Consider the following 26458-nt stretch of genomic DNA (forward strand, 5'->3'; position numbering starts at 1 on the left):
ATAATACCACTCTTGTGCTGGGCTGAAATGCGCTGCAGTAAGAAGTACAGCAGTACAAAAGTCCTTGCTTCCTATATGCTTAATTATTCACGTGACAAAGCACACAAATGTTGTGAGTCTTGCGGTGTCGATAGTGAGATGATGTGTACATTTGGCAGATAGGGTAATGTCACAACAGCAAGGTGTTTGACCTTATTTTTTCACCTGTGCGAGGGCAGTTGAACCATGTGTGCTCTGAAGCAAGCTGCTCCTTGGGCACCCCGAGCTCATCAAATGGCACCTTGAACAAGAGGGTTTTGGACTTGGGGTTGCTGGCTATAGCTACATTAAAATAATGATTGCTAACTTTTCTTTTGGTATCAAAGTTAACGTTTGTCTCCTCTCGCCTCTCACAGATACGTGAATATGAGTGGATCCACTCTCAGTCTAAAAGGTTGAAATTCAATGCACTTATTACAACATATGAGATTCTCCTGAAGGATAAGGTGAGTAATGCTTCAGGGATGTTTTTTAGACTTTCTTTTGCTTGCAAAGGGGGAAGCCAGGCCCTAGCTAGGGGGCTTCACCTCTTTCCTCTGTAGTGTTGGAGAACATACAGCTACTATTTGCTTTTGCTGCCAGTAATGCAAAGGGAATGTGGGACACCTGTTAGTGTTTTTGCTCTTGTACTGCACAGTTGTGGTGTTATTTTTACTTGTAAAACACCAGGCAGGGATTTTACCTGGCTTAATTTAGGCTAGTTAAGAGGACAAAATATTACACTGAACTGCTGGCCACAGTGTAAACAATACCTGGATTTTTATACTTCGAAGAAATCGGTCTGCTTAGGAAATGCTCATCATCCCTGTCAGTGCATCACTGAGTCCTAGCAGAAAACAAAAAAGCTTAACACTAACGTAAAAAAAAAAATAAATAAAATCAGAACTCAGATTACCTTAACTTTATAGGCTTGTTCGTCTGCTCTCCTGCTGCTACTCCAGCGCTACAGCAGGGCCGCAGGGGCATGGAGAAAAGGGAAGAGTAGGGTACTGGGGGAGGACTACTTTCTAGGTAAAGCGAAGGTGGATTAAAATCGATATACTTGCTGAAAGACCGTCAGATACGGCAGGAGTGCTATACAGCAGGAGCGCTATACAGCATGGCTACTTTTCACCTTTCCAGGGAGGCAAAACTAGCGTAGGTGCCTTGGTCACCAGATTTTGTGAACAACAAACTCTGTGAGCCCAGCTCCTTTGGTGGTGGGTCCAGCACTGGGGCTGGGGCAGGACATCCTGGAAAGCAAACACTGCACTGCTTCCTGGCCATGGAGAGAGGGGCATGTGCAAGGTGGTGGGGCTTGTCTGACCCCGCGTCTCCTTGGGGGCTGTTTTTTTTTTCTTCTTTCCCTCCAGGCTGTTTTGGGAAGTATTAACTGGGCCTTTCTAGGCGTGGATGAAGCCCATCGGTTGAAAAATGATGACTCTTTGCTGTATAAAACATTGATTGATTTCAAGTCCAACCACAGGCTGCTGATTACCGGTACCCCACTTCAAAATTCACTCAAAGAGCTCTGGTCCCTGCTGCATTTCATCATGCCAGAGAAGTAAGTCTCCTCCTGGTCCTTCAGAAAATACCTCCGTGTCCATTCTTGTTTGTTAACTAGGCTCGAGGGAGTGCATAATAGTGGTGATCCCTGAATTAAATCCTTGAATTAAACTCAGTGGAGTTAGAGCAACAAAAGGGGAACAGACGTGGGTGGGGAAAATCGGAGATTAAATGACTAACACAAGGAGTATTTCTGGCAGCAGTTTGAATGAGGAAACCTAATACATGCCTTTCAAATCTCTCTGCTGTCTTAGAGCCATCTCTAAAAAGCTAAACTTGTTTTAAGCAATCATCTCAACCATCTCTGAGGTTTCATTGCGGTTCAGCCACCCTCGCCAACCATTTTACGACAGTCTCTGGAAGTACTGCTCAAGGATGGGGCTGTCTAGCTGATCGTGTGTCTGCATTGTAACAAATGTTTTCTTTAAAACAAAATGGGCTATGTGCACTGCTAAGGCTTAGACAAGCATGCCCCAAAGCTCGCTAAAATTATACTTGACTCCAAAAAGAGCTGTCCCCCAAATTCTTTGGATCACAGAAAGTGTGAAGGATAGGGATGAGGTCTCCCTAGCGGAGGAGAAGAGCAGATCTCCACATTTCGAAGGAGCTGTTGGAGGAAGCAGCGATCCAGAAGAGCCTTCAGAGCAGTGTAAAGCGTAGTACTGTTGCCAAAACCCTGCTGAGTGAAGGGCACTGGGGAAAGTTCAGAAAATGCTGCCAGGTGAACATCAGCAGGAGGCAGCAGAGTAGAATACTGGAAAGCTTGGGATTTTGGGCCCTGGGAGTCAGCGTGGAGCTCAAGGACAAGATGTTAGGAAGGCACCTAAGGGCAGAGAGCTTCTGGCTTTGCCACCAGTCTGTTTAGTTAGCCAGAGCAGAGTGAACCTTTTATCCTCCGCCGTGTTTCCATTAAACTGGTGATCTCCTGTCTTGTGCAGTAGGAGCATATCCAATAGCTGCTGTTCGGTGCAATAAGACAAGGTATTCAGACCCTTCTCTGCTCCTTGTTTCTGTTGCTAGGTTTGAGTTCTGGGAGGATTTTGAAGAGGACCACGGGAAAGGTAGAGAGAATGGCTACCAGAGCCTTCACAAAGTCCTGGAACCGTTTCTCCTACGCAGAGTGAAGAAGGATGTGGAGAAATCTTTGCCAGCCAAAGTGGAGCAGATCCTTCGGGTGGAAATGTCTGCTTTGCAGAAGCAGTATTACAAGTGAGTGATTTATTATGTTCCTGGGAGTGCCAGTAGAAGTGGGCACATCTTTCTGTGTGCCTTGGGAATGTGTTCCAGTATACGGTGTCCTTCAGAATGCAGTGTGGCAGCCATCACCTGTAGTACCAAGAGCTTCCCAGTAGGTATCTGAGGTAGGATAGTTGGTAACTTTTCTTCTAAAAGAGCATCTGCAGACCACTGGGGGTGCTTTTGTAGAGTGATACAGTTCAGCTGGCTGGCTTTGCAGGACAGAGGCTATGTCTTTCCTGGGGGAGTAAAGCTCCCCACAAAGTTGTGGTGCTGTTTAATATTAAACTGTAATAATGTCAATAGGAAAGTAAGATCAGGGTTTTTAGTGAGTTAACAGCAGTTTCCTGTAGAAGTGAAGAGAGATGGAGGGAGGGAAGTAGACTGATGCTTGAACAAGGTGTCCCCGAAGGTTTTGTCCCTCCAAGAATCCAGCATGCCCACTCTGCACTGTGAAATGATGTGGACTTTTCATTTTCCTGCCTGCAGGTGGATTTTGACACGAAACTACAAAGCTCTTTCAAAAGGAACGAGAGGGAGCACATCTGGTTTCCTGAACATTGTGATGGAATTGAAAAAGTGCTGCAACCATTGCTACCTTATTAAACCTCCTGAGGAAAACGAGAGAGAGAATGGCCTTGAGACCCTGCAGGTGGGCAGTGTCTTCGGTTACCACCTTTTTTCCTTAACTTTCCTCTGTCTTCTGGCCTCCCATCAAGAATGAGGTCTGGTGAAGCTTTAGCTTCTGTGGCATTTCCATTAGAAATAGTTCTCACAGCTAAGCCACTTGAGTCTAGAGCCCTTTGCTTCCGCTGTAGGCAATGTTTTGTGGCCACCTAGAGTGGGAGTCGTATGCAATGTAAGATCTGTCTTGCATGATTCATTTTGTGTGTGGCCTCTGCTGTGTAAATCCAGATGATCTAATCAGAGATGTATGGGAGAAGCATGACCCCAAAAGAACCAGATCTCTGCATGTGTCTGTGTAATGGACATAAGGGTGAGATTGAAAAGCATCAGCTGAAATGACGGTTACTTGTTCAGTCTCTGATCAGGAGCAGTGGAAAGCTAATTCTTTTGGACAAGCTGCTGACCAGGCTGCGGGAGAGAGGCAACAGAGTGCTGATCTTCTCCCAGATGGTGAGGATGCTGGACATCTTGGCAGAGTACCTGACTATCAAACACTACCCTTTTCAGGTGAGAAACATCAGCGTGGAAAAGCGGGGTTCACTTGAAAACTTGAAAAAATGCCAAGGGCGGCGGGAGTCACAGTTTCCCAGAGATTGCTTGCTGGGATTACAAGTCGCACTGACTGAAATATACTGGAGGGAACTGGGAAGTCCTTTCGTTTCAGTGAAATTTCAGTTTCTCTGCAAAATGCTGCCTCTGACAGGCCCCTGCTTTGGGCTGTGTCCTGTGATAAACCCCGAGGATAGGATAGCCAGCACAGAGACCCTGGCTGGGAGCCTGTAACGGGAGCTGCAGCGTCACTCTCTGTGTGACTGTTGCCTGAGCATACCCTGCTCCTACCCTTGCCACACAGTGGGCTAAGGCAGTGCAGTTATTTTTAATTGGTGGCTATTTTTAATGATTAAATGCTGCAGGCAGGGAAGGGGGCTGTAGGGCTCCCAGAACTTGTGCGCAGCGGTTTCTCAAGGCTCCTTTACCTTCTTTCTTTTATCATCGTTGATGTTTCCAGCGCTTGGACGGCTCGATCAAAGGGGAGATCCGAAAGCAGGCTCTGGACCACTTCAACGCTGACGGCTCTGAGGTACCACGGCTGGGGCTGTCCTGCCTCAGGAGGGTCTGGGTGGGCTGCCCAAGCGGCGGGTGTTTATGACTCAGTCGCAGGTTGTGACTGCCAAGAGGGGATTAGTTCAGTTCATTGCTTTTTACAGGACCCCAGATACTTTTAAAGACACAGATACAGCAGTTTTTGCAGCTAGCCATATTGCTTATTTTAAATCTCCTACATCCAAAGAACAGGGCTGCAGGTCACGTCTCCAGAAAGTCCTGAAGAGGCTGGGAAGAGCCAGAATTTAGCAATTCTCTCCCCATGGCCTGGAGAACGAGGTGGTTGCTAAATGATTCTACCAGTCTGAAGCTGGTTTTGGATATGAAATGGCAGAGGCAAAAAGGAGATTTTAAGTGTTGGCAGGCAGTGGAGTCTGGTGTTGGATGTGAAAGTCTCCAGTGAAATAGGAGAGGGCACCTCAGACCTCTCGTCTGGGCTTGCTGACTCACGGTGACTGGTGCGAGACACTTGTTTTGTGCCACAGTCAGCCCAGCCGTGAGAAATACCTTTCCTCATTCCACAAGCCCAGACTGGAGGGGGATTCTGGGCTGACACAGGAGATAGATATAGTTAGATGCTTCATGGTTGTGGGAAAATGAACAAATAAAAGTGAGGAGGAGACAGCTGTGTGGGTGGGAAAGGAGCAAGAATGCCCAAAGAAGCTGCCCTTTCCCCTCTCCTCTCTCCTGGGGGCATTCATGGGGGCTCGGGCATCTGAGCTCTAATCTGGCACCCCGTGCCCTACCCAAACAGTCTGTTTAGTGGCTGATCTCGGCCCCAGCAGGCCTCAGGCAACAAAAAGCATGTGTTTGCCTGCTGCCTTTGTAGGAGTCTGGTGGGCAGCATGGTCTGACCTTCAAAAGGGACTCCAGGGTGCCCTTGCTCTGAGCTGTTTGCATCCATAATGATGGATGCCAGGCCCTTCCTGGAATAGCACACCTTTCACCACTTCCAGCACTGCCTCGCCTTGTGCCAGTGGTGCTCAGCCTGCATGAGCAGGGTGTGTGGGAAGGAAATCCTTTTTCTGTTTTCTTAAGAAGCGACAGAGCCCTCCCTCCATTGCCTTGCATAGCTTTGAAGTCACCATTGCTATTTTACAGCCACAGTGGCTGGCTAACTCACGGATGCCTTGTTTTTCCCCCCTCCAGGACTTCTGTTTCTTGTTGTCAACGCGAGCTGGAGGGCTGGGAATTAATCTGGCCTCTGCTGATACTGTTGTTATCTTTGACTCGGACTGGAACCCCCAAAATGATCTTCAGGCTCAGGCTCGGGCTCACCGGATTGGACAAAAGAAGCAGGTCAGAAGAGTTACCTGGGTTGTTTTCCTGGTTGCCTCAGTGTGTGCATCTAAATGGGCCTCCCACCTCACCAGAGCTTCTGAAAACATGGTCTTTTTGCCCCCAGTCCTGACTCCAGAGCGAGCTGCCAACCCAAGGGAAGCTCATTTAAAAGCCATGAGACAAAAAATCAACCCAAATTTACCAGATGCCCGGTCTTTCTGTTGGCTTTGGGTTCTGGGAAGGTTCAAAACCAAGAACCGAACCAAACTTCTCAGCCTAGCGCACTCTATTCTTTCTGGCCCTCAAAAACTTAGAAAGTAAACATCCGGTTTTACTAGGGTCTTATTAGAGAAGTGAAAAGTTTTATGATAGTTTGGTTTTAGACTGATTGTTTCAGCAGATTTTTACTCTGTCCGTAGACACGCTACAGGATCTGTGATTTTTAACTGGTTCCCCTGAGATTTAAAAAGAATGTGCTTGTTTTTCTTCTAAAACACCACATATAGAACATGAAGAGATGTCAGCAGACCAGTCTGCTGAGGAAACAGCTGAGGGATGCATTGCCATGTCAACAGAGCGTGTTTAGGTCCAGAAATAGCTCTGGTCTTTTTTTGCCCTTCAGGTTAATATTTACCGCCTGGTCACAAAGGGTACAGTAGAGGAGGAAATCATTGAGAGGGCCAAGAAGAAAATGGTGCTGGATCACTTGGTGATCCAGCGTATGGACACCACTGGCCGGACTGTTCTGGACAACAACTCTGGACGATCAAAGTAAGTGATTGTGACAGGAGGCAGGGATGTCTGGTACAGCATGTGGCATAACCAGCTTCACCTGCTGGTATTTCCCAATATTTATTTGATTGGGTACAGGGCATAAGGCTAATAAATAATGGCCATTGTCATGGATTTGGCTCATGCAAGCGTTAATCTGGACACATAGGATAAAGGTGATCAGAAATAAAAACCTAGTTTTAATACATTACTTGTTTTTCCTTCTGTCTTCCTGCCAGAGGTCATCCTGGTCTGAGGGAACCTGGTGGTGGCTGTGGAACAGCTGCCATTGACAGTGACCTCAGACTCTCCCTGTTTCCCTCCAGTAGATGGAGGTGGTTCCCTTTACAGTAGCTGCCTGTGCTAGAGCAGGAAAGATGAACAGAAAAGCTTTCCAGAGTGCTGCATAGAAAACTTGCTCCTTGCTTTAATTAGGAAAAACTTTGGTACGGTTTTGTGCTATAGCAGTGCTGACTTAACAGCTCAAACCACATTTTCTTTCTCACTTGTTCTTGCAGCTCCAATCCTTTCAACAAAGAGGAGCTGACAGCTATTCTGAAGTTTGGAGCTGAAGATCTCTTCAAGGAGCTTGAAGGGGAAGAGTCAGAGCCTCAGGTAGTTTGAAACTGAAATTGCACAGCTGCTTGTAGTCCTTTGCAGGTCTGCATGGGGGATCGTGTGTGTCTGCTTCCTCTTTGTGCTTGCCCTGTGCATGAGAGCAGGTTGGTGAACAGGGCACATCCGAGTCTGGAGAAGCTGAAGAAAGAGAGCTCTTGGCCTGGGGGATCAGGGGGCGGAGGAGAGCCTTGTTGTCAGAGCTTAAATAGTAATGGTTGCTGAGAGAATCTCTTGGCTCCTAAGGATTCATTAGCTAGTTATAGCACAGCCTGTTGAAAACTTCTCTCCCTGCCTCCTCGGAGCACTTCTTCAGGATCCTTTTTTGCTTGTTCACAGAGGCGCAGGAGTCAGCACAGTGAAGTTAAATAGCTTGCTCTCCCCTGCCTCAGTGCAGCATTACTTGACAGTTTAATATTGAGTGCTTTGACCAATTCTCTTAATGGCCTGAGTAGCAGAGTTTCCCCCAAGGGAAACAGTCCACAGTTAACATATCTCACTGTCTGGAAATTTTCCCTGCTGCTCAGCCTTGATGTTCTTTATCTCCTGTCCCATCACCCTTACTTACACTCGTTTGTAGCACTTGAGATAGCTCATCCTTGCTCCCGGTGATGACACCCTGCAGATATTTGCACTTTCATTTAGCTCGCATCAGCACAGTGTGTGTTTAGCTATTGCACTCAACAAATCTGTCCTCAAAGTCTCCTATTACCTGCTGTGCTCGGCACCCTCCACTTCATCACTCTTTCTGACTGGTAGGAGATGGACATTGATGAGATTTTACGTCTGGCTGAAACACGAGAGAATGAGGTGTCCACCAGTGCTACTGACGAGCTTCTTTCTCAGTTTAAGGTACGGACCTGCAGCTGTGTGGATGGGTGCAGGAATGTGGCTCTGCACATCTTGCCGTGGCGGTGAAGTTAGTGACAGACAGGGCAGATCAGGCTCGGTAAGAGGTGACTTGTACAAAGCTGTATGCTGAGGGATTGTCTGGGTTTGGTAGCTGGCAAAATATGTAAGTATTAATTTCATTTCACTTAAGGTGGTTTTGAAGGCTGTGAATAAAATGCGGAATTTACCAAATTTGGAAACAAACCCAATAACTTACAGAGGCTCAGCAGTACTTATTAAACTGCACGTACTTCCTCAAAGACTCTTAGCCCAAAGATGTGGCAAGAAACCAGGAATGTAGTGACATAGGGATCAATTATTAAGTAGTTACAGAAATGTTGGCAGAATTCCTATGTGGACGGAGTTGAAGCATAGCAGACAGCTCTGAGGTATGCCTGCCAGGGGAGGGAATTCTAAAAACTGTTCCTTTGCTTATAAAAGGTGGCCAACTTTGCAACCATGGAGGAGGAAGAGACAGAGTTGGACGAGCGGTCGCAAAAGGACTGGGATGATATCATTCCAGAGGAGCAGAGGAAAAAGGTGGAGGAGGAAGAAAGGCAGAAAGAATTGGAGGAAATCTACATGCTGCCTCGAATCCGGAGCTCGACTAAAAAGGTACAGCCCATCTCGAGGACCTGAGAGGCAGAAGGCAAGAGCTGGCAAAGGCAACACTCAGGGGAAGACTTCCTGCCACCTGAGTGCTGCTTTCCGTCCTCCGAAGTTGGTTAGGAGTAAAGCACAGAGGTAGCACACTGACCTCCTCTTGGCATAATGCATCGGGCCCCCTAGCTGGTAATGCAGTGTGAGGGCCCGCGTTGGGTTTGGTATGAATCATCTTGTCTTAGCAGAAAAAAATGCAGAGAACCTGTAGTGAGCACAGGGCAAGTTTTCCAACTGTATAGTGCAGATTTTACTCCAGTTTATGCCGTTTTCTGGCTGTTTCTTTTCCTTGGGTGCTCTAGCTGCCTGGAATGCTTTTGCCTAAATGTGGCTTTTGCAGGCAGAAGAGATGGTGTCTTTCCAAATTCTTCTTTTAGGTGATTGGATCTACCCCAATCCAACAGAAAGCAGACTGTGCAAGGAAACTCTTCTGGGATGTGGGACTTTAAGGGGTTATGAACTGTGCTCTGGGATGAACTGGGGGAAAACATTAAAGTTAAAGGTAGAGAGAAGGGTAATTCATACCAGATGACTCCAGATTCATTTCTGAGATGTCCTGATTTTCAAAAGAGTCTAAGGGGCTGTGGCACAAACCCATGGTAATCAATATATTTTAGTGTATCTTATACCTTAATAAATCAAAATGCAGTTGTGAAACTTCTGGGTAGAAGGCTGTAAAGGGAAGGATGGCCACCTTAACACCCTTAGCTAGCTGGAAACTACAAGGCAGCCTCTCTGGGTTGGTTACGTGGGCTCCTGCATCTTCAGGAAGAGATGCTGAGGTGTTTTACAGTTGGAACATTAAACAGTGGCAGCTCATGGGAGGGACAGAAAAGGTTGGCAGATTAGCAGCTTTAACTGTACTGCTGTTTTTCTGGTACATACAGGCTCAGACGAATGACAGTGAATCAGATGCAGAAACTAAGAGAAGGCTTCAGAGGTCATCTGCATCAGAAAGTGAGACGGACGATACTGATGATGAGAAGAGACCAAAGCGCAGGGGGCGTCCTCGGAGTGTTAGAAAAGATACTGTGGAAGGATTTACTGATGCTGAGATCAGGAGGTCAGTGCTGAGCGTGAGACAGTTCAGAAAACAAATACAGAAATCCCATGCAGGTGGAGAAACCCCCTGATTAGTCCAGGAATTGTTCTCCTGTAAGCACGTCAGTAGTTTAGGTAGAGCTGGTTCATTGGGCCAGCTTCTGCACCTTTGTGTAATTCAGTTTGCTCCCAGCTGATGACCTTAACATTCAGGTCTGTGCAAAACGGACTGGATTGTCTTTAGTAGGCTACTTTAGTGAACCTGCTAACTTCCTGAAATTAGTCCTTTTTGTAAGTGCCCTTCCTGGGCTGAGTGGATTGAGCTAAACACGTGAGGTCTTAGGTGCCGTGGGACACAGAGCTGGAAGTGCAGGACTCTGGCCTTCCTGATGTTTTTCTGGCAGTAGTCCTGCTGATTTAAGCTTTAAGTGAAAGACAAGCTCTGGCAAAATGACTCCATGAGAAGCACTGGTCCTGTTGATCCCAGGGGTTGTGTGTCCTCTTCTGCGCTGTCGGTCCCTGAAGTGAGCTGCAGGCTGAATTCCAGAGCGTTATTTTCTTCTCGTATCTTCTGACTCTTGAGCTTTCCCAAATGTCTTTGCTTATGGCTCTGCCCAGATACCCAACCAAAGATGGAAAAGAGAGAGTTGTGACTTGACTCTCTCCATCTCTGAGTTAATGTGTTTTTTAACAGGAGGTTGGTCAGACTTTTTGGATTGTGGAAGCTGCCCCATATCCAGCCTGAAACCATAGAGAAGGAAGGAGGTGTTGCAATGTGAAATATATCAGCCATTTAGCTATTGTGATGTAGAACCTGAAAGAGCACAAGATGAAAAAAAGAAGGGAAAAAATTAACTAATTTTAAAAATGTGTAGTTGAAGCTGTTGGGTCTGCTCCCAGCACAAGGCACTGTTCAGTTGCAGCAACGGTGCCTGACTCTTGCCCTGAAGTTGTGTTAGCTATGGCAGTGATTTTCACAATAAAAATAAGACGTAAAAATATATAGCAATTTTTGTCTGCAAACCTCTGTGATGGATTGCACCACATTTGGCTCTTCTGTAATGGGTTGTTACACTTGTAGCCTGAGCGTTAAAATTACTGATGGCATTGATTTAATGCCTCTCTTCTCCTTGGAAAAATGAAGTTAATTACCAACATGGTGTGAGCCAATACTTTTAAAAATTTTTTTTACACTACAGTTATAACTCTTTCTATTTTATTTTTTTTCTTTTCCCCGTCATCTGTCAAACATTCACAATAATGTTGTGTTCTTCTCCAGCCAAGGTCACAAAACTCTTTTTGGGGGCTAATGGATTAGGCTTCCCAGTGTTGAGTGATGCTTAGCCTAATCAGTGTGGAATGCAAGGTTGATAACATGGCAGGCTGTAATTAATATATTCAAGCATATTTGTGATATTGGAGACCTACTTTTTATGGCAGTTGGTTTAGTTTTTGTTTTCTCTCTTTTTTTTTTTTTTTTTTTTGCCTAGGTTTATCAAGGCTTACAAGAAGTTTGGACTGCCTCTTGAACGGTGAGTCCCAGCCTGGGCTTGCACCAGAGGGGAGTCACCGGGGGGACGTTGTATTCGTGAGCACAGCCATACACACATTGCTCTGGGTGTTCGATACAACCTCCATGGACAGCACAAAGCCTTGCTGTCGTGTGATCGGTAACGCTAGCACTGCTATGCAGCCCCTCATCTCTCGGTTGATGGTGCTGATGAATGTTGGCCAAAAAACAGCTAGAGCAGTAGTGGTGCTGGGCTGTACACAGCATCATCCTGCTGGCGGAGTCTGGCCCTTGGGGCATTTCCAGTCTGCCTAGAAAGGAGAGGTATCAGTGTTCGAACAGCAAATGCTACCCAAAATGCTTGCCAAGCTTCTCTGTGTGTGTTAGTTTCAAGAATGAATTCAGAGCATCTTTCTCTCACTGCCGTATCCCTCTTGAAGGGAAGAGAGGTGCACATCATCCTCGAGCGGGGATCTGCAGAGCGCTGCATGAGTGCTGTGACCTAGTGTGAAGGAGGAAGGGAGATGGGCATGTCTGTTGGGTCTGGAAAGCTGTAGCCCTTGTTGAGGTCTCAGAGCTGAGGCAGGGATCCATATATGTTGTATGAGAAATGACTGTTTTTTCAGCTGGTTATACTCTTCTATTGTGAAACACTAGGTTTGTGTGTGGACCTTGATGTTACTAACTTCAGCCAGGCAAAAGGGACACCAGATGGCAGCTTTTGACCATCAAATGGAGTTAATGTGGAGCTGTGAGAATGTGAAGGAACACTGGACAGTCACAGAGGGCACCTGTTGTGCCCAAGATAGTACTCACCTTTGGTTTAATACTGAAAGACCCAAAGGATTGGATGTTATACTACATCTGCACGGTACTGCAGCTGTTAGACCTAAAAAAAAGACTAAAACGGTGTTGTTTCTTGCATGAACTCGACTCATGCAGGTTTCATACATTCATAGATATATAGCATTGACTACTAAAAGCTATGAAACAATTGCTGAGGAAGTGACTGGGAGGAAATAAGCTGTATCAAATACAAAACTTTTTTCCCCTTTCCTAGGCTGGAGTGTATTGCCCGGGATGCTGAGCTGGTGGATAAGTCTGTGGCTGATCTGAAACGGTTAGGAGAACTCATCCACAATAGCTGTGTGTCAGCAATGCAAGAATATGAGGAGCAGCTGAAAGAAAACCCCGGTGAAGGTAAGCAAGAAGGTTGTGTGCTGCTGTTATGTTTTTGGGGGGGTTCTATGGAGCTGGTGAGAAAACCGTTCCCTTGCTGGATGGGGAGGCATGCCACACTGCGATTTAAAAGTGAAGAACAAGGACACACTTAAACTGCCTTCTGCCGGGCAGCTGTCAGTGAGAAACCCTTGAGTTTTCTCAGACTGGAAGGTGCCATTTGGGTCTTTTGGCTTCTGCTGAACACGAGTTTTTGTGGGGAGAGGCTGAAGTAATTAGCTTATTTAATGCTGTGCCACAAGGCAAAGCAGATCATGTTTTAACTGCTGCTGAGACCAGGGAGTCGGAGCGGTGCTGTGTACTCTGTGGTAAAGCTGCATCCACTCTTAGCCCTTCCCAGAGCTGGCATTGTCCCTGCTCTCTGTATGGCTGTTCTGTGCTGTGGGTCTGGGCTGGATCTCCTGCTGGGTCCCTGCCTGTTGCAACTAAACAAAACTACTGAAGCAACAGCTCCAGCATGCTTAGATGTATTTTTAAGAAAATTGTACTGGGAGGTGTTTAGATTACAGAGCTAAGTAAGTTAGTGAAAGAAAACTTACATTTTAGGCCTGCCTTAGCAGACAGCCTTATGTTTAAACAGGAGATTGCAGGCAAGGCCTTGATCTCTGTGTGCCTAGACATTTTTAGAGGCGCTTCTTTCTGTCGGAGTTCTCTGAGTTGCTGTGTTTTATTGTTGAGCAGGGAAAGGACCTGGTAAAAGAAGAGGTCCTACTATCAAGATTTCTGGTGTCCAAGTCAATGTGAAATCCATCATCCAGCATGAAGAGGAGTTTGAAATGCTGCATAAATCCATTCCCACAGACCCAGAGGAAAGGAAGAAGTGAGTCTGGCTAAGCAGGCAATGTAGGAAGAGGTTCAGGGAATTTGGATTTTGTAGTGGAAAGAGCATAGCCTAGATATGTGGCTTTGCTTTATCCTCCACAGCATTAAAAGTAGCTTCTGTTTGAAATGCCTTCAGGTACCGCCTGACGTGCCGTGTCAAAGCTGCCCATTTTGATGTAGACTGGGGAGTGGAGGAGGATTCACGCTTGTTAGTGGGAATTTACGAGCATGGCTATGGAAACTGGGAGCTAATTAAAACAGATCCAGAATTGAAGTTATCTGATAAGGTGGGTCACTTTGCTTGTGCCTTACATTTTGGGTCCATTGCAGTGTCCATAGAGAGCATTTGATTCACTCCAGAAACAGATGTTTATGTTTGTAACCACTCCAAAAATAATAATAAATAATAATGAGGAAAACAGTGACCTCTATGGAATGTTGCAGGCTTAATGGAAAGCAGAGTTGTGTTATTTGATTGGCAGTAAATTTTCTCTGAACAGTACCATATGAACCACACTGAAATGATGCAGGAGGAAAACTGTAATGCTGACATGTGTGGTTACATGCACAGTATAGAGGGTGCGTTGCATAATTGTGACTTAATATTTCCTTGAGCATCTCACAAGAAGCTGAGTCTGAATTTCTGTGTGGAAATAATTTTTCACAGATTTGACACTGCTTATGTCAAGACTGGTGTGTGTTAGCTTTGAGGGTATAGTTACATGACTGGCCATGGCAGCAAAGCCAGCTGGAAAGGCTCCATCTAGTTCCTCTGTTCTCAGTCATTCCCGTAAGAACTGTTTATGGGGTCCATGTTGAAATGATCCAGGTTAAAAATAAGCCTCCATCCGTTGTGTCAGCACAATGGAAGGAGAGCAAACTGCCGCACAAGTGCTGAGGAACATCAAGAATCTCTACGCCAGCTTTGCTGCCAATGTGCTACATTCCCATGACATCCCTGCTAGTGTTTTTAGCAGAGATCAGGCTGTGGCTGGGAGCCCTCCCACGTGAAGTGCAGAGAGGCCTTTTACAATGGGAACAATTGCTTGAGACATGCCAGCCAATTTCCAGTGAAGTATGAAGGTAACCTCGTGGGCAAGCTGAGATACTTCCTCCACAAAGTGGCATCTTGCAGCCTTGTTTTCCGCTAAAAATTCTGCATCTGCATCATTGCTGTAGCAATGTCTCAGGTTACCGGAGGGGACCAGCCTGCTGTGACAAGGCTGTCACAAACAAATCTGATGTGTCACGGAGAGGAGACTCAGTTTTGCAACTCAAGGTCCCAAATACAGTTTGCAGAGTTTTGGCATTTTTCTTTTCTTTTTGTTTTTGCACACTTACAAGAAAGATTGTAGCAAATATAGAGCCGCCATGGGGTCTTTTCACTTATGCAAAAGGCCAAGGGGAGGGATGCTTGCTTGCTGGGAGCTTTGCTCTTGGCTAAACAGGGAGAATCTGTGTGGGAGCTGGAAGAAATGCTTGAATCTTCTTGTTCTGCCAGAAGGTGCAGCATCTCCAGCCCTTTGCTGGGCCTGGAAGGACTGCTGCTAGTGTGTATATCTCTTGTCAAGGTTTGATAGGTGCATGTGGATTTTTTTTTTTACTTCTTTATCAAAGATCCTGCCTGTTGAGACAGATAAGAAACCTCAGGGAAAACAGCTCCAGACCCGAGTTGATTATCTACTGAAACTGCTGAAGAAAGATCTGGACAAGAAAGAAAACATGAAAGATGGGGAAGAGGTGAGATGTGGCTGCTTGATTCTGGGGGTTTCAGGATGAGTGGTTGGCTGATAGTGCGAGACAGCCTGTGTTCTCAGGTCACCGAACATCATCTATGTGAAAGAGTATGGACTTGTCTGATTGTGTTGTGATACTAATTATCATTTCAGTAAGGGGCAGGTAATTACGACGCTTACCAAAGGACTCGGGTTCATCAGGCTTCCTGCCACCCTGCCAAGATGTTCAGGACATAGGGTATGTCCCCGGGGTAGTAGCTGTAGCTGTTTTCTTGCCCTGACTTGTTCTGTGTTTTTGCCACCAGGGCAAGCTAAAGAAGAGGAAACCACGAGTAAAGAAAGAGAACAAGGCTCCCAAAGTCAAAGATGAGCATGGGAATGAACTCTCCTCTCCTCGGCACTCAGACAACCAGTCAGAAGAGGGTGAGGTCAAGGTGAGTCAACTTGGTGGATAATGGCTTTTCCAGGTTTTCTTGAGCTGTGTTGTGAGAAGCATGCCTAGCAAACGCTCTGTGGAGTCGGGGGACACTACGAGGTGTGTTTCCCAGGAGACTGGCAAACTTGCAAAACCATATCTACAGCTGTCAGGGTGAAAGAAGGACCTTTCCCACCCACTCTTATAGGTTAGTGCCTGAAGTGTTTTGGGGGATCCTAGAATGGCCACACACATCCACATACTGACTTGGAGGAAAGGTCTTGTCAGGACAAAGTCTGTTGCCCTTATAAAGGGGAGAAAGAAGGATTGTTTCCCTCTTCAGTACGTCAGCCAGTGGTGAAGCTGGAGTTTACCAAGGTCATGCTGTTGCTTGGAAAACCTTCTGTCTTTGAGTGGTTTGGCTTGTAGTCTAAGGCTTTTTGTTTGTGTGCTGATCAGTATCTACCTTAGGGGCTAAGCGTTCTCCAGCGCAACTGGCATGGGAGAGCGGTGCTTATCTACAGTTTGCCAGCTAGTTAGAGATTGGGGCTCCATCTATTTTTTTAATGCCCTTTTGTGAGGGCTTGGGTGGATCGCAGCTGGTTAAGCAGGGCTTGCTGTCTGGTTAAAGAGGTGTGAGGGCAATTTTGGATGGATCTCAAAAATTGCCTGTGTTTCAAGGATGTAAGCTTTATGGAAGAAAGTATATGTGAGGTGAGGGACTCCAACTTTGTGCCGTGACTGATTTTCTAGGAGGATGGCTTGGAAAAGAGCCCAGTGAAAAAGAAACAGAAGAAGAAAGAGAACAAAGAGAACAAGGAAAAACAGACTACCACTAAGAAGGAAAAGGAAAGCGATAAAGAAAAAAAGAAGACAAAAGACAAGAAAGAAAAGGTATGTGGTACTCTCAGGAGCAGTTTAAAGAGATAAGAGCAGAAGGGCAAGCTATGATTCATTAAGTGCCCTGTGTGAAGAGACATCAGTGAAACACTGTGGGGGGTGGTATTAGCCCTTTTGCAGCCCTCCTGAATTCTTAACTGTGAAGAATTGCAATGAAAAGTAGAAAAGGCAATATATCGTAAAGCTTGGTGGAATGTGAGCAAAAAGGAAGAGATTTTGTCAGACTATCTTTAAAGTACTGCTGTCCCTGTGCCAGTGATATGGCCAAATAGCTGATGCTGAGGAAGGAAAAGGGAAGAGCCTGGAGCACTCGGATCAAAGTTGTGTTCAGCTGTCATTTATCACAGGATTGGCAGCTCCTTGTCTGTATTCCCCTTTAATTTAAACTCACCCTAAATAACCCAAGTGTCCACACCATCAAGACTGTAAGTTCTCCTTGTTGCTGTTCAGGACTCCCCAAAATGAGTGTTTCAACATCAATGGTATGTTGTGGACTAAAATGTCCCTTGAATTGTGGTACAGCTGTCCTGGGGCTGGGTTCAAATAAAGGCTTCTATAATAATGCCCTGAAGTACCTGTCCAAGCAACGGGTATGTGCTGCATTCCCAGTGTGTTTTGACACTGAGGTCATAAGTGCAAACCAAGAAGTTTTGTTGCATATGTAGGGGACAGTTTGCTTTCCAGTGATTTTTGGTATGATGTTGACTCTAAAGGACTTTGACTTCAGATAAGTCATATAAATCAAAATTTACACTAGCAGGCCATGATTTGAGATTGCTTTCCGGAGGGTCTGAGGATTACTGACATCACATGAAGTTGCAGATCCTCATAGACATGAGACTAGTCTGAGCTCTGTCCTTTGCAAGGGATATATATTCTTTAGCTTAACCTCTTTTCCAAGTCTTCAGTGTTGGTTTTCTCTCCATGAGTATGAGTTTCATATTCATGTCCAAAATGTTAGCTCTGACTTCTCTACTCCCTCTGGGATGACGTAAAGCTAAATAGAGGCACTGCAGCTGAACAGTTTGAGATCTTGGGAGGAAAGCTGTAGGAGCAGTGCCCAGGATTTAACAACTGCCAGTAACAATAGTGCAGAGGTTGTTAGTTGGGTCGCTTGGGATCCTGCAATCTGGCTCATCATGTGATGTGTGTAACTTGTCCTTGTAAAGCTTAAAGGTGGTGACGCTAAATCTGGAAGTAAAGGGAAGAGATCGCAAGGTCCTGTCCACATTACTGCTGGGAGTGAACCGATCCCCATTGGAGAAGATGAGGATGATGATCTGGACCAAGAAACATTCAGCATAGTAAGTGTTTTCCTCAGGAGATGGGAGAGTAGTGGTAGGGAGCTCAGCAAGGCAGCTGGGGTTTGATTACATGTTGTCCAAGGACGTGGTTTAGGTGTCAGGGTGTGAACCCCCTCCTAGTGCCCCACAGTGATTTCCTCTGCCCGATCTGTGAGCGTGGCAGAACAGCCCTGTATGAGAGTGGCCCACCAGCCTCCTCTGCGCCAACCAGCTGTCTGCTGCAAGTGGCACTTCAACTGGAAGAAACTTCAAACCTCTTCCAGCTCCCAGTTCTCACCAGGCGATTGCATTATTAAAGGATTCAGATTAACTCCCTTCAAAATTCTGCTGTGCATGAGCGCACGTGTTCATCCCCTCCCTCTGCCGGGGATGCCAGCCAGGGCAGAAGGTGGCAGCATGTCAACAGAACATGCAGAAGGGCTCTCTTCTTCACCTGATAAGTTTCCACCACTCATTTGGAAGCCCTGGGTTACAGAAGACCCTGCAGCTTATGTGGCAGCGTGTCTCTCCTGTAGAAGCCAGGGAGCCATTGCAGCTCTTCCAGGTGGGGAAATACAGGAGAATTTTGAGGGTGGCCTTGTACGGCTGTAGGAGGTACAGAGTTGTCTGAGCTGTAAGCACTTCCCTGGTTGTGTAAATGCTCTTGCAGCAAACACACCTGCAAGGCTTGTTGTAAAAGTAGCCTTTCAGTAGAAGTGGTCATGGCAGACTCTCCTTGGCCTGACTTGTACAGGGAAATGCTGAAATACCACTTTTTAAAAACAGTTCCGTAAACGCAAATCTGTGTATTTGCTGCAGGTCCTGTGTTGTTTTTGTCTGTTTTTTTTCTTTAACTTTCCCTCTGTGATGCATGAAAGATCCAGTCAGGCAGTAGAAACCTGTCTGATCCGCTGTCTGTGCGCAGCGTTGATGCGCACAGCTGATAAAGATGGTGCTTTCATCTCACGTCTTCCAGTTTTGGTAAAAGCGATAGATTAAAGCAGCCACAGATGGGGATGGACAGGGAGGCTATTGAGTGAGCGCTCATCAGCTGGGGCTGTTGGTTCAGCATGTCGATGCTCTGTTACGCTTCCCTGCCTGCCGTGGGATCAGTGCAAGACACTGTGTGGTTATGGCTTGCAAAGCAAATTGTTCCCCTCTGAAAGGCAGGCGCAGTGGAAGTGGAGAGTCTCTCGGCTTTTCCTGATCATTTTCTGCAGCATGTCCAACAAATTGCTGTTTTCATAGCTGATTTCTCCTTGCCTAATGGTCAGATAAAGTTAGTATCTCATGCTAATGAACTTTTCAGCTCTGTCTGATTAACAAGGGAACAGTGTAGACCCTTGTGCCAAATGGATCACTTTCTGCTCTCTATTGCTTTTTCAAGTGCAAGGAAAGGATGAGACCAGTCAAAAAAGCACTGAAGCAACTCGATAAGCCTGATAAGGGACTGACAGTTCAAGAACAGCTGGAGCACACACGCAACTGCCTCCTAAAAATTGGAGACCGCATCTCTGAGTGCCTTAAAGCCTACACTGACCAGGATCATATCAAGCTATGGAGAAGGTGGGGGATTATTTTGTCATCTTTGGCTGGTCTGTGATACTTAAAAATGGTAGTCAGAGGCTGCAGGGTTTATGTGAATGAGTGTGCTATTTGCCTCTCATTTGATGTGTGAAATCTTGCGTTCTCTAGCCCGCTCAGTCCATGACCAGTCTTAGGTGAGGGCTTAGTCTGCAATTTGTGCTGGTTTCATTTAAATTGGTTTCAGAGCTAGTTTAGACAAATGAGTGAAAACCTCTTTATTTTATAATTTCTAAGAACCTGGCTCCAGCTTTTCTGATCATCCCATCCTGAGCTGGGTTGATTCCAGAGAGGGTGGAACTGATTTGGTATTGGTCTGAAAGCAGTTGGCAGTTAAACTGCTGATGTAGCGATTAACAGAAAATGTTCATGTCTTTCTAGGAACCTATGGATATTTGTGTCAAAATTCACAGAATTTGATGCCAGAAAACTGCACAAACTCTACAAGATGGCTCATAAGAAAAGATCGCAGGAAGAGGAGGTGAGATCTGAAGTACCTTCCCTCTGGTTGCTGTCTTAAAAGTTGTTGCACTTGGAAGTGTCAGTACTTTCTTCCTCTTTATCATGGGCTTGCTTTATTGTTGTTGTGATTTTCTTAACAGTCTGGTTGGATTTGCCTCCTCTTTCAGGTGCCATTTCTCCCTTCACCTAACAACACTGGTCATTTTGTCCTGGCTGTTCTGACCAGGAAAAAGCGTTACTTGGTGTGGCACGTTGTGTTGAGTTGACCTTTAGAGACGAGCCTAGGAGTGCTGCCCTGTAGAGACAGGGTGTGGAAGCGGAGCTGCATGGGGCAGAACTCTGCCTGTCCTCCACTGCATGTGTACCGCTGCCACTCACACCATGCTTGGGCACAGTTGGTTCACCAAGTCCTCAGGGGTGGGTGGCCCACTGTGTGCAGAGTCTACGGAAGAATCCAGAGCCTGACAGACAAGGCCATTGCTCACACAGTCTGAATCTTCTGGTAGAATAGCAGTTGAGCTGTAACCCTCTCTTCTACCTTGCAGGAGCAGAAGAAGAAGGAGGACATGTCCAGCATGAAGAAGCCATTCCGCCCAGAGCCTTCAGGCTCCAGCCGCGATTCTGTGATGTCCCAGTCTCACGTGCCTCACAATCCTCATTCCCAGAAGATCCACCTGCCCCCTTCCCATGCCCAGCAGCAGATGCACGGGCACCCACGTGACAACTATGGCCATCCAAACAAGAGACATTTCAGCAATACAGGTGAGCACGGGCAAGTCAGGAGAAACCATCTCGTCTGACCTAATGGCTGCTTGAAGTTGGACTGTTTGATCCTTCTGGCATTTGCGACTGGTCAGGTTTAAAGGTGGAGGGATGGAACATACGTTACCACTGTAATTATTGCTGGACTAGAAGACACAATGATATAGTGATGTAAAGAGTATAAGAACAGGACAGAGTAAGATTTGCTAGAATAATGATAAACAAATTCAAAGAATAACATTGGGCCCATGTAGTTTAAGGAGGGGAAGGTTAAAGGGGCACAGCAATAGTTACAATTTCTTTGGGAATTCAGCAAAGTAATGGGCTTAAACTGAAGTATGAAAGACACTTACTGGTGCTTTCCTCACTGCAGACCGAGGAGAATGGCAGAGGGATCGAAAGTTCAGCTACGGTGGCAACAGCAACCAGATGTGGGGTGGGGAGCGGCATCACCAGTATGAGCAGCACTGGTACAAGGACCACCACTATGGGGATCGGCGATCTCGTGGAGAACCCCACCGGAGCTCTGGGAACTACAGACCAAATAACCTCTCCCGCAAGAGGCCATACGAACAGTACAACAGTGACCGAGACCACAGAGGCCATCGAGATTATTACGACAGGTAAGTCCCTTTCACCTCAGAAAGGCTGGGAGGAGTCTGTAGTGATGCATCTGGCCACGGCGGCCAGGCTTTCCTTGGGGAACTGATCTCCACCCACTTGCTTTCTCTCTGCAGACACCACCACGATTCTAAGCGTCGACGATCCGATGAGTTCAGGCCTCAGAACTACCACCAGCAGGATTTCCGACGGATGTCAGATCACAGGCCACCCATGGGATACCATGGCCAGGGACCTTCGGACCACTACCGGTCCTTCCACACAGACAAATCGGGAGATTACAAACAGCCTCTCCCTCCACCTCACCCTGCAGTATCGGACCCTCGCTCACCCCCCTCTCAGAAATCCCCTCACGATTCCAAGTCACCTCTCGATCACAGGTCACCTTTGGATAGGTCATTAGAACAGAAAAACAATCCAGATTATAACTGGAACATTCGGAAGACATAAGGTGACTGAGAGGGGGGGAAGCGCACGTCTGAAATACTTGGTTTGATGCAACAGAAACTTTGAACAAGCTGCTATCATCTTGCTGGGTCAAGGAGGATTTTGGGGGATTATAAATGGAGGAAGATTTTTCACTAGTTCTTTGTTCTAATTTGGATTCCCGTTTCCTTTTCCCTCTTCTACCATTGAACATTGGAACCAACCTTGCTGCCTCATTCTTGTTTTGTTTGCGTTTCGCCAGTCCAGTGGACCCAAGGGAATTTTTCCCAGCCAGTGTTTCCCCAAACTGAGAAGTTGGATCAATGCTGCTTAGGATTGTGTAGAAGGCTGTGTGCCTGCTCTGACTTGATGTTATGTGACAGATGCTGCTTTGGGATTGGGGATAAACTGGTTGGGATGGGCTTGTGTGTAACCGGTGTAGGCAATGGGAGGATGTATTCAAGCAGGGACAGGGGAGTCCTTCAACAGCCAAGTGTGGTTGAAAAAGGGCCTCTCGATGTCCCTGCGGAGTCCCTCCAAAGGAGTTCGAGCTATGCTGGTGACAATCCATTGCTTTACTGGCCATATTACCATTTCCATGTCTTCATCCATTTCAAGAAACTGGTTCTGCTTTGATTGCTTTTGTGTCCCCTGCAGCAAGAAGAGGTGTGGGGGCTCTTCCATCTCCAGGGCTAAAACTGGCAAATCTTGACTCCGTGGGCTTTGGAATATATGGGAAAAAAAACCCCTACTTCCTTAGCAAAGACTTAGTTCACTTCTAACCAGTAGGAAAGAAACTGGGGTGAGAATAGTATTTCCCGGTGGACAGGGCTCAGGAATTCGTAACAAAACTCCTCTACTCTTCTGACATGGGCAGCTTGGATGGTCCAGAAACTAACAGTTGCTGGTTGGGAGCTGCAAGGTCAGAAGATGCCTGTGGACGTCTTGGGGATCCTGAAGCTCCTAACCTCCCTGCGCCACTGAAGTGCTCTAGTCTTTGGGCAAGTTATTTTTTTTCTGTGCTTCATGAAACAGTGATCACAAACCTTTACTGCAGGCAAAGGATAAGGAATGTTAGAGCAGAATTAAATAGTAATCCATTGGACTGGTGACTGTTCAGTGAATGGTCACCTTCCTGCCACCATTTCAGCAGTAACTGAATTGCTAAAGGTACCTACGCCGAAAGACCTTCTGTCTGTCTAAATTGGAAATAATGCCTGGGGCCTTAGCACCTAAGTGAGCAGGGAGGGAATGAGGATTTCAGGATTGGGTCCCTAAAAATCCTGGGAACAAATGTCTTAAGAGCCCAGCATGGCAAAGGGGAAAGAGGAGTCTGCAGCCCAGCTCAGTGAACTTCAGAGCAAACCCTTCTCCGAGTATTTGAGCCACAGTGTATGATGCAGAACAGTGTCCAGCCTGGTGAGCGGTGTGGTGAGAGGGGTTGCACACAAATTGCTGTCCAGAAGTAGCTTGGGTGGTTGTTTTTCATGTCCTAGGTCTTTGTCCATAGAGTCGCATCCCTGGAGACCACAAAACTCCCCCAGCAGCCGGGCTGCCGGGAGCCTGGTGTGTGGGGATGCGTCATCTCCCAGAGCTCAGTATTAAAGACCAGGCTGTTCCAGACTCCTCTTTTTGGTTGGGAATAGAAGCTGGGCCTCCTATTAAGATGCCAGTATCTGACCCTAACAAGCTGTGATGTCCTTGCCCTGAAAGACTGAGGGGAGATGGGTGTTCAGGGCCAGCTTCCTGACTCCAGCGAGTGCCTTGGCAGGTGCACACAAAGCAACACCAATACCCCCATGTGCCCCCCTCCATATAGTGCATCCCCTGAATCTGCTGCTGTCACTCCTTCCTGAGCCTACTGCTGTAACGGGACACACGGGAAGTGTTTTGCTCCCCTTTTTGTTTTTATTTTGCAAGATTTCCACCAAATGCAGGTCAGTTTTGCTTCATTAGGGGCACTGTACTGCCCTGAGAAAGTGTTACGCTTCTGTTTACTTGTGCGAGAGGAGGTGAAGGCAAGTCTTCCACAGTCCCCCTTGGAGCTGCCGGGGCGATGGGAGCTGTTGAGACAGCATGTTTCTGCAGTGTTTCTCACTAAGCTGTGATTGCAGGCGCGCTGGCTGTGGTATTGAACAAAGAGGTCCTTTCTTTTCAGCGGTATTAGCTTTTAATGTGAAAATGGAAGAAACATCGATGGGCAAAGAGAATTGCTCTTTTTGTTCACCAAGCGGTGCTATCGTGATGGAAGGTTTGTGCCATACACCTGTAGCAAAAGGCAATACTGGCCAGACCAGTGTTAACGGTTGGTGCAGGAAAACTTTGAACCCAGCAAGAGGCATTTTCTACGTCCAGATGTGGGAATTTCTGCTCATCCTGGGCTCCAGGTGTATGAGGTTGGTTGGGGTTTCCTTCTTGTGCAAACAGCAAAAGCTCTACCCACATCCACTGAAGAGCTGTCCCTGCTGTCACATTAGCCTGACACTGAAGTCATGTGGTTTTGTTCCCTGGTGGTGGGTGGTCTTCTCTGAGTTTGCTTTTAATGAAGCTGGAGAATTAGATTTGAGAGAAAGTCCTCCCTGTGCGCACACACACACATTTTATGTCCCCTCAACATAAGCACCATAACAAGACACGGTCACTTGGGTGTGAGTGGGATCAGAGGGGACAGGTCCACAGCCATGAATTTCACTGCAGTATTTGTGTCAACATTTGGTACAGCTTTTCCTTCCAAAACAGCTGTGAGATTCCATCTAGCCTCTTTGCAGGAAAAAGTAGCAACTTGCTGGGCTTTTTTTTTTTTTTTTTTTTTTTTTTTTAAATAAGAGTTTTTCAGCCTAACCCCTTTGGAAATGGTGTAAAGTTGTGATTTCATAGGATAGGAATCCAGCGAACTGAACCTGCTGCTGGGACAGGTGATGTGGTGCCCAACCAAAATGGATACTTGACAGCACTCTGAATTCCTTACGTGAACAGTTAAATGATCCACACAAAAATACTACTCTGCTTTCACCCATTTCCTCCGGACCTCTGCCTCCCCTCTGGGGAGAGAAGGACTCTTACTGTAAAAAAATTGGACTTTTAAACCTGTTGACTAAAAACAGTAATTAATATTAATTTATATTTGTGAAAAAAAAAATGCCACTGTCCTAGTGATTTCTGATGTAAATACGTTGTTTATATAGTATGTATTAAATTTTCCTACATTGTAAAACTGCTGTACTTTTGATTCTTGTATATTAAAAAGTGTTACTGAGATTTTCAGAACCGTGCCAGCGTGGTGTGTCTGGGGAGGTCCCGCAGCCCCTCGGTGCAGCAGCAGGTCTGGTGGAAGCACAGGGTGAGCGTGGAACCCCGGGGCTGTCTGGGGCTTGCAGGGCCCTTCCCTGCCCGCTGCGGCCGTGCTGCCGTGGGTACGGTTATCGTGCAGGAATAAGCTTGTTCTTCTCGGCTGTTTTATGTAGTTTCACAGTCTGCAGTGACGGGGACCTGGGAACCCCTTCGGATGGGAATTTCTGCCCAATCAGAAGCGGTGCATTTCCACCAGGATTTCACTGGGATGGTTACTGATGTTGATGTGTTTTTCCAATCTCCATCTCTTCTGGCTCTCTGGAGGTGCGTAAACTTCTTTTTGACCCTTTCTGGGGAGAATTCCCCTTTTCTCTAGGAGAAGTGCAGCTCCTGCTGCATCAGCGGAGTTCTCCGCTCTGTCCCCAGCCCCTCCTGGGCAGGCCATGCCTCTCCCCAGGTGGGATGTGGTGGCATCCTGCAGGCTGCTTACCCTACACCCATGCACACCGAGGCCTGCGCGGCAGGACAGCGCAGGGATTGAAGCTGTTCCTCCCAAGTTAGAAAAGCTCATTGTAAAAAGTGCTTTTTGCACCTGTAACGCCTGGGTCCGGCCCTTCCCAGCCCTCTCTGCTGCTGCTGAGCCGAGTTCCAGCCAAGAGTGAAATCTCACGGCTGTGTTACATGCCCCTGAAAGATGGATCTGCTCATGGGAAGAGTGGCTGGCTGTTGGCGGGGGGGCTGCGGGGGGAGGAGGGGGCTCGGCAGGAGAGAGGCGCAGGGGCCATGGGGAGCTGGTGCAGGTGTCCCTGCCCTGGGGACAGCACCCCGCCTGAGGCAGGTGAAGGTGTCTGCTTAGCTCTGTGCTGGCTCATCTCTTACCCCGGGGTGGGTGCCACAGGAAGGCTGGAGACGCGGGGGCCCGAGGAACTGGAGCAGCGGGCGGGTAGGGATACGGGCACCCCGATGCCAGGGCCATGGGCTGCCTGGCACGGCTCAGCCCGGCGTCCCCCTGCCAGCCCGCAGCCACAGCACCGCGCTGCCAGCACTTACCGAGGGCCTCGAGGTCGAAGCCGACGGGGACGTGACCCCTTGGCGTGATGCAGCTTCCCACATCTCCTGCTTGTGGCCCAGTCGGTCCCCTGGGAGCGTCTCCTCCGTAAAGACACGGTGCGTGCAGCGCGGTGGCCGCCCCCGGTGGCTGCTGCTGGCCCCCGGTGGCTGCTGCTGGCCCCCGGTGGCTGCTGCTGGCCCCCGGTGGCTGCTGCTGGCCCCCGGTGGCCGGCAGGGCCGCTGTGCAGCGCGGGGGTCCCAGCCCGGCCCCGCCACCCCTTTTTCCTCAGGCCGCACCGGAGCGGACCCTCTAGAGGGCAGCCGGTTCCCAGCAAAACGCCGTTTCTCGGTGCGCTCTGCTCCGTGGTGGTGCCGTTCCCAGGCGGCCGGGTGTGAGGGGCGGGTGGCCGCCGCGTCCCAGCGCACCCCGAGCGAGCGGTCGGACATGAAGCTGGGAGCAGCCGAGGCTGCGGCCCGGGGCCCGGGA

The 26458-nt window shown here is 47.5% G+C and overlaps 1 protein-coding gene across 19 annotated transcripts in view; it reads left to right on the plus strand.

Moving 5' to 3' along the window:
- The window catches only part of CHD2 (chromodomain helicase DNA binding protein 2), a 90298-nt gene extending 65869 nt beyond the window's left edge, over positions 1-24429 (plus strand). For all 19 annotated transcript variants that reach the window (XM_080394307.1, XM_080394306.1, XM_080394309.1 and 16 more), the window contains 25 exons: positions 396-485; positions 1392-1582; positions 2605-2793; positions 3310-3472; positions 3862-4014; positions 4517-4588; positions 5761-5910; positions 6515-6663; positions 7182-7278; positions 8038-8130; positions 8611-8784; positions 9717-9892; positions 11361-11402; positions 12441-12580; positions 13301-13439; positions 13578-13728; positions 15059-15181; positions 15483-15611; positions 16346-16486; positions 17662-17796; positions 19163-19341; positions 19741-19840; positions 20367-20583; positions 20957-21206; positions 21321-24429. In XM_080394307.1, coding sequence (XP_080250433.1) covers positions 396-485; positions 1392-1582; positions 2605-2793; positions 3310-3472; positions 3862-4014; positions 4517-4588; positions 5761-5910; positions 6515-6663; positions 7182-7278; positions 8038-8130; positions 8611-8784; positions 9717-9892; positions 11361-11402; positions 12441-12580; positions 13301-13439; positions 13578-13728; positions 15059-15181; positions 15483-15611; positions 16346-16486; positions 17662-17796; positions 19163-19341; positions 19741-19840; positions 20367-20583; positions 20957-21206; positions 21321-21654 — 3777 coding nt within the window. In that variant the 3' untranslated portion in view covers positions 21655-24429. The remainder of the gene's footprint in view (positions 1-395; positions 486-1391; positions 1583-2604; positions 2794-3309; positions 3473-3861; positions 4015-4516; positions 4589-5760; positions 5911-6514; positions 6664-7181; positions 7279-8037; positions 8131-8610; positions 8785-9716; positions 9893-11360; positions 11403-12440; positions 12581-13300; positions 13440-13577; positions 13729-15058; positions 15182-15482; positions 15612-16345; positions 16487-17661; positions 17797-19162; positions 19342-19740; positions 19841-20366; positions 20584-20956; positions 21207-21320) is intronic.
- The last annotated feature ends 2029 nt before the right edge of the window (positions 24430-26458 follow it).

This window comes from Falco punctatus (assembly GCF_963210335.1).
Source record: "Falco punctatus genome assembly, chromosome: 7".
Classification (NCBI taxonomy): Eukaryota; Metazoa; Chordata; class Aves; order Falconiformes; family Falconidae; genus Falco; species Falco punctatus.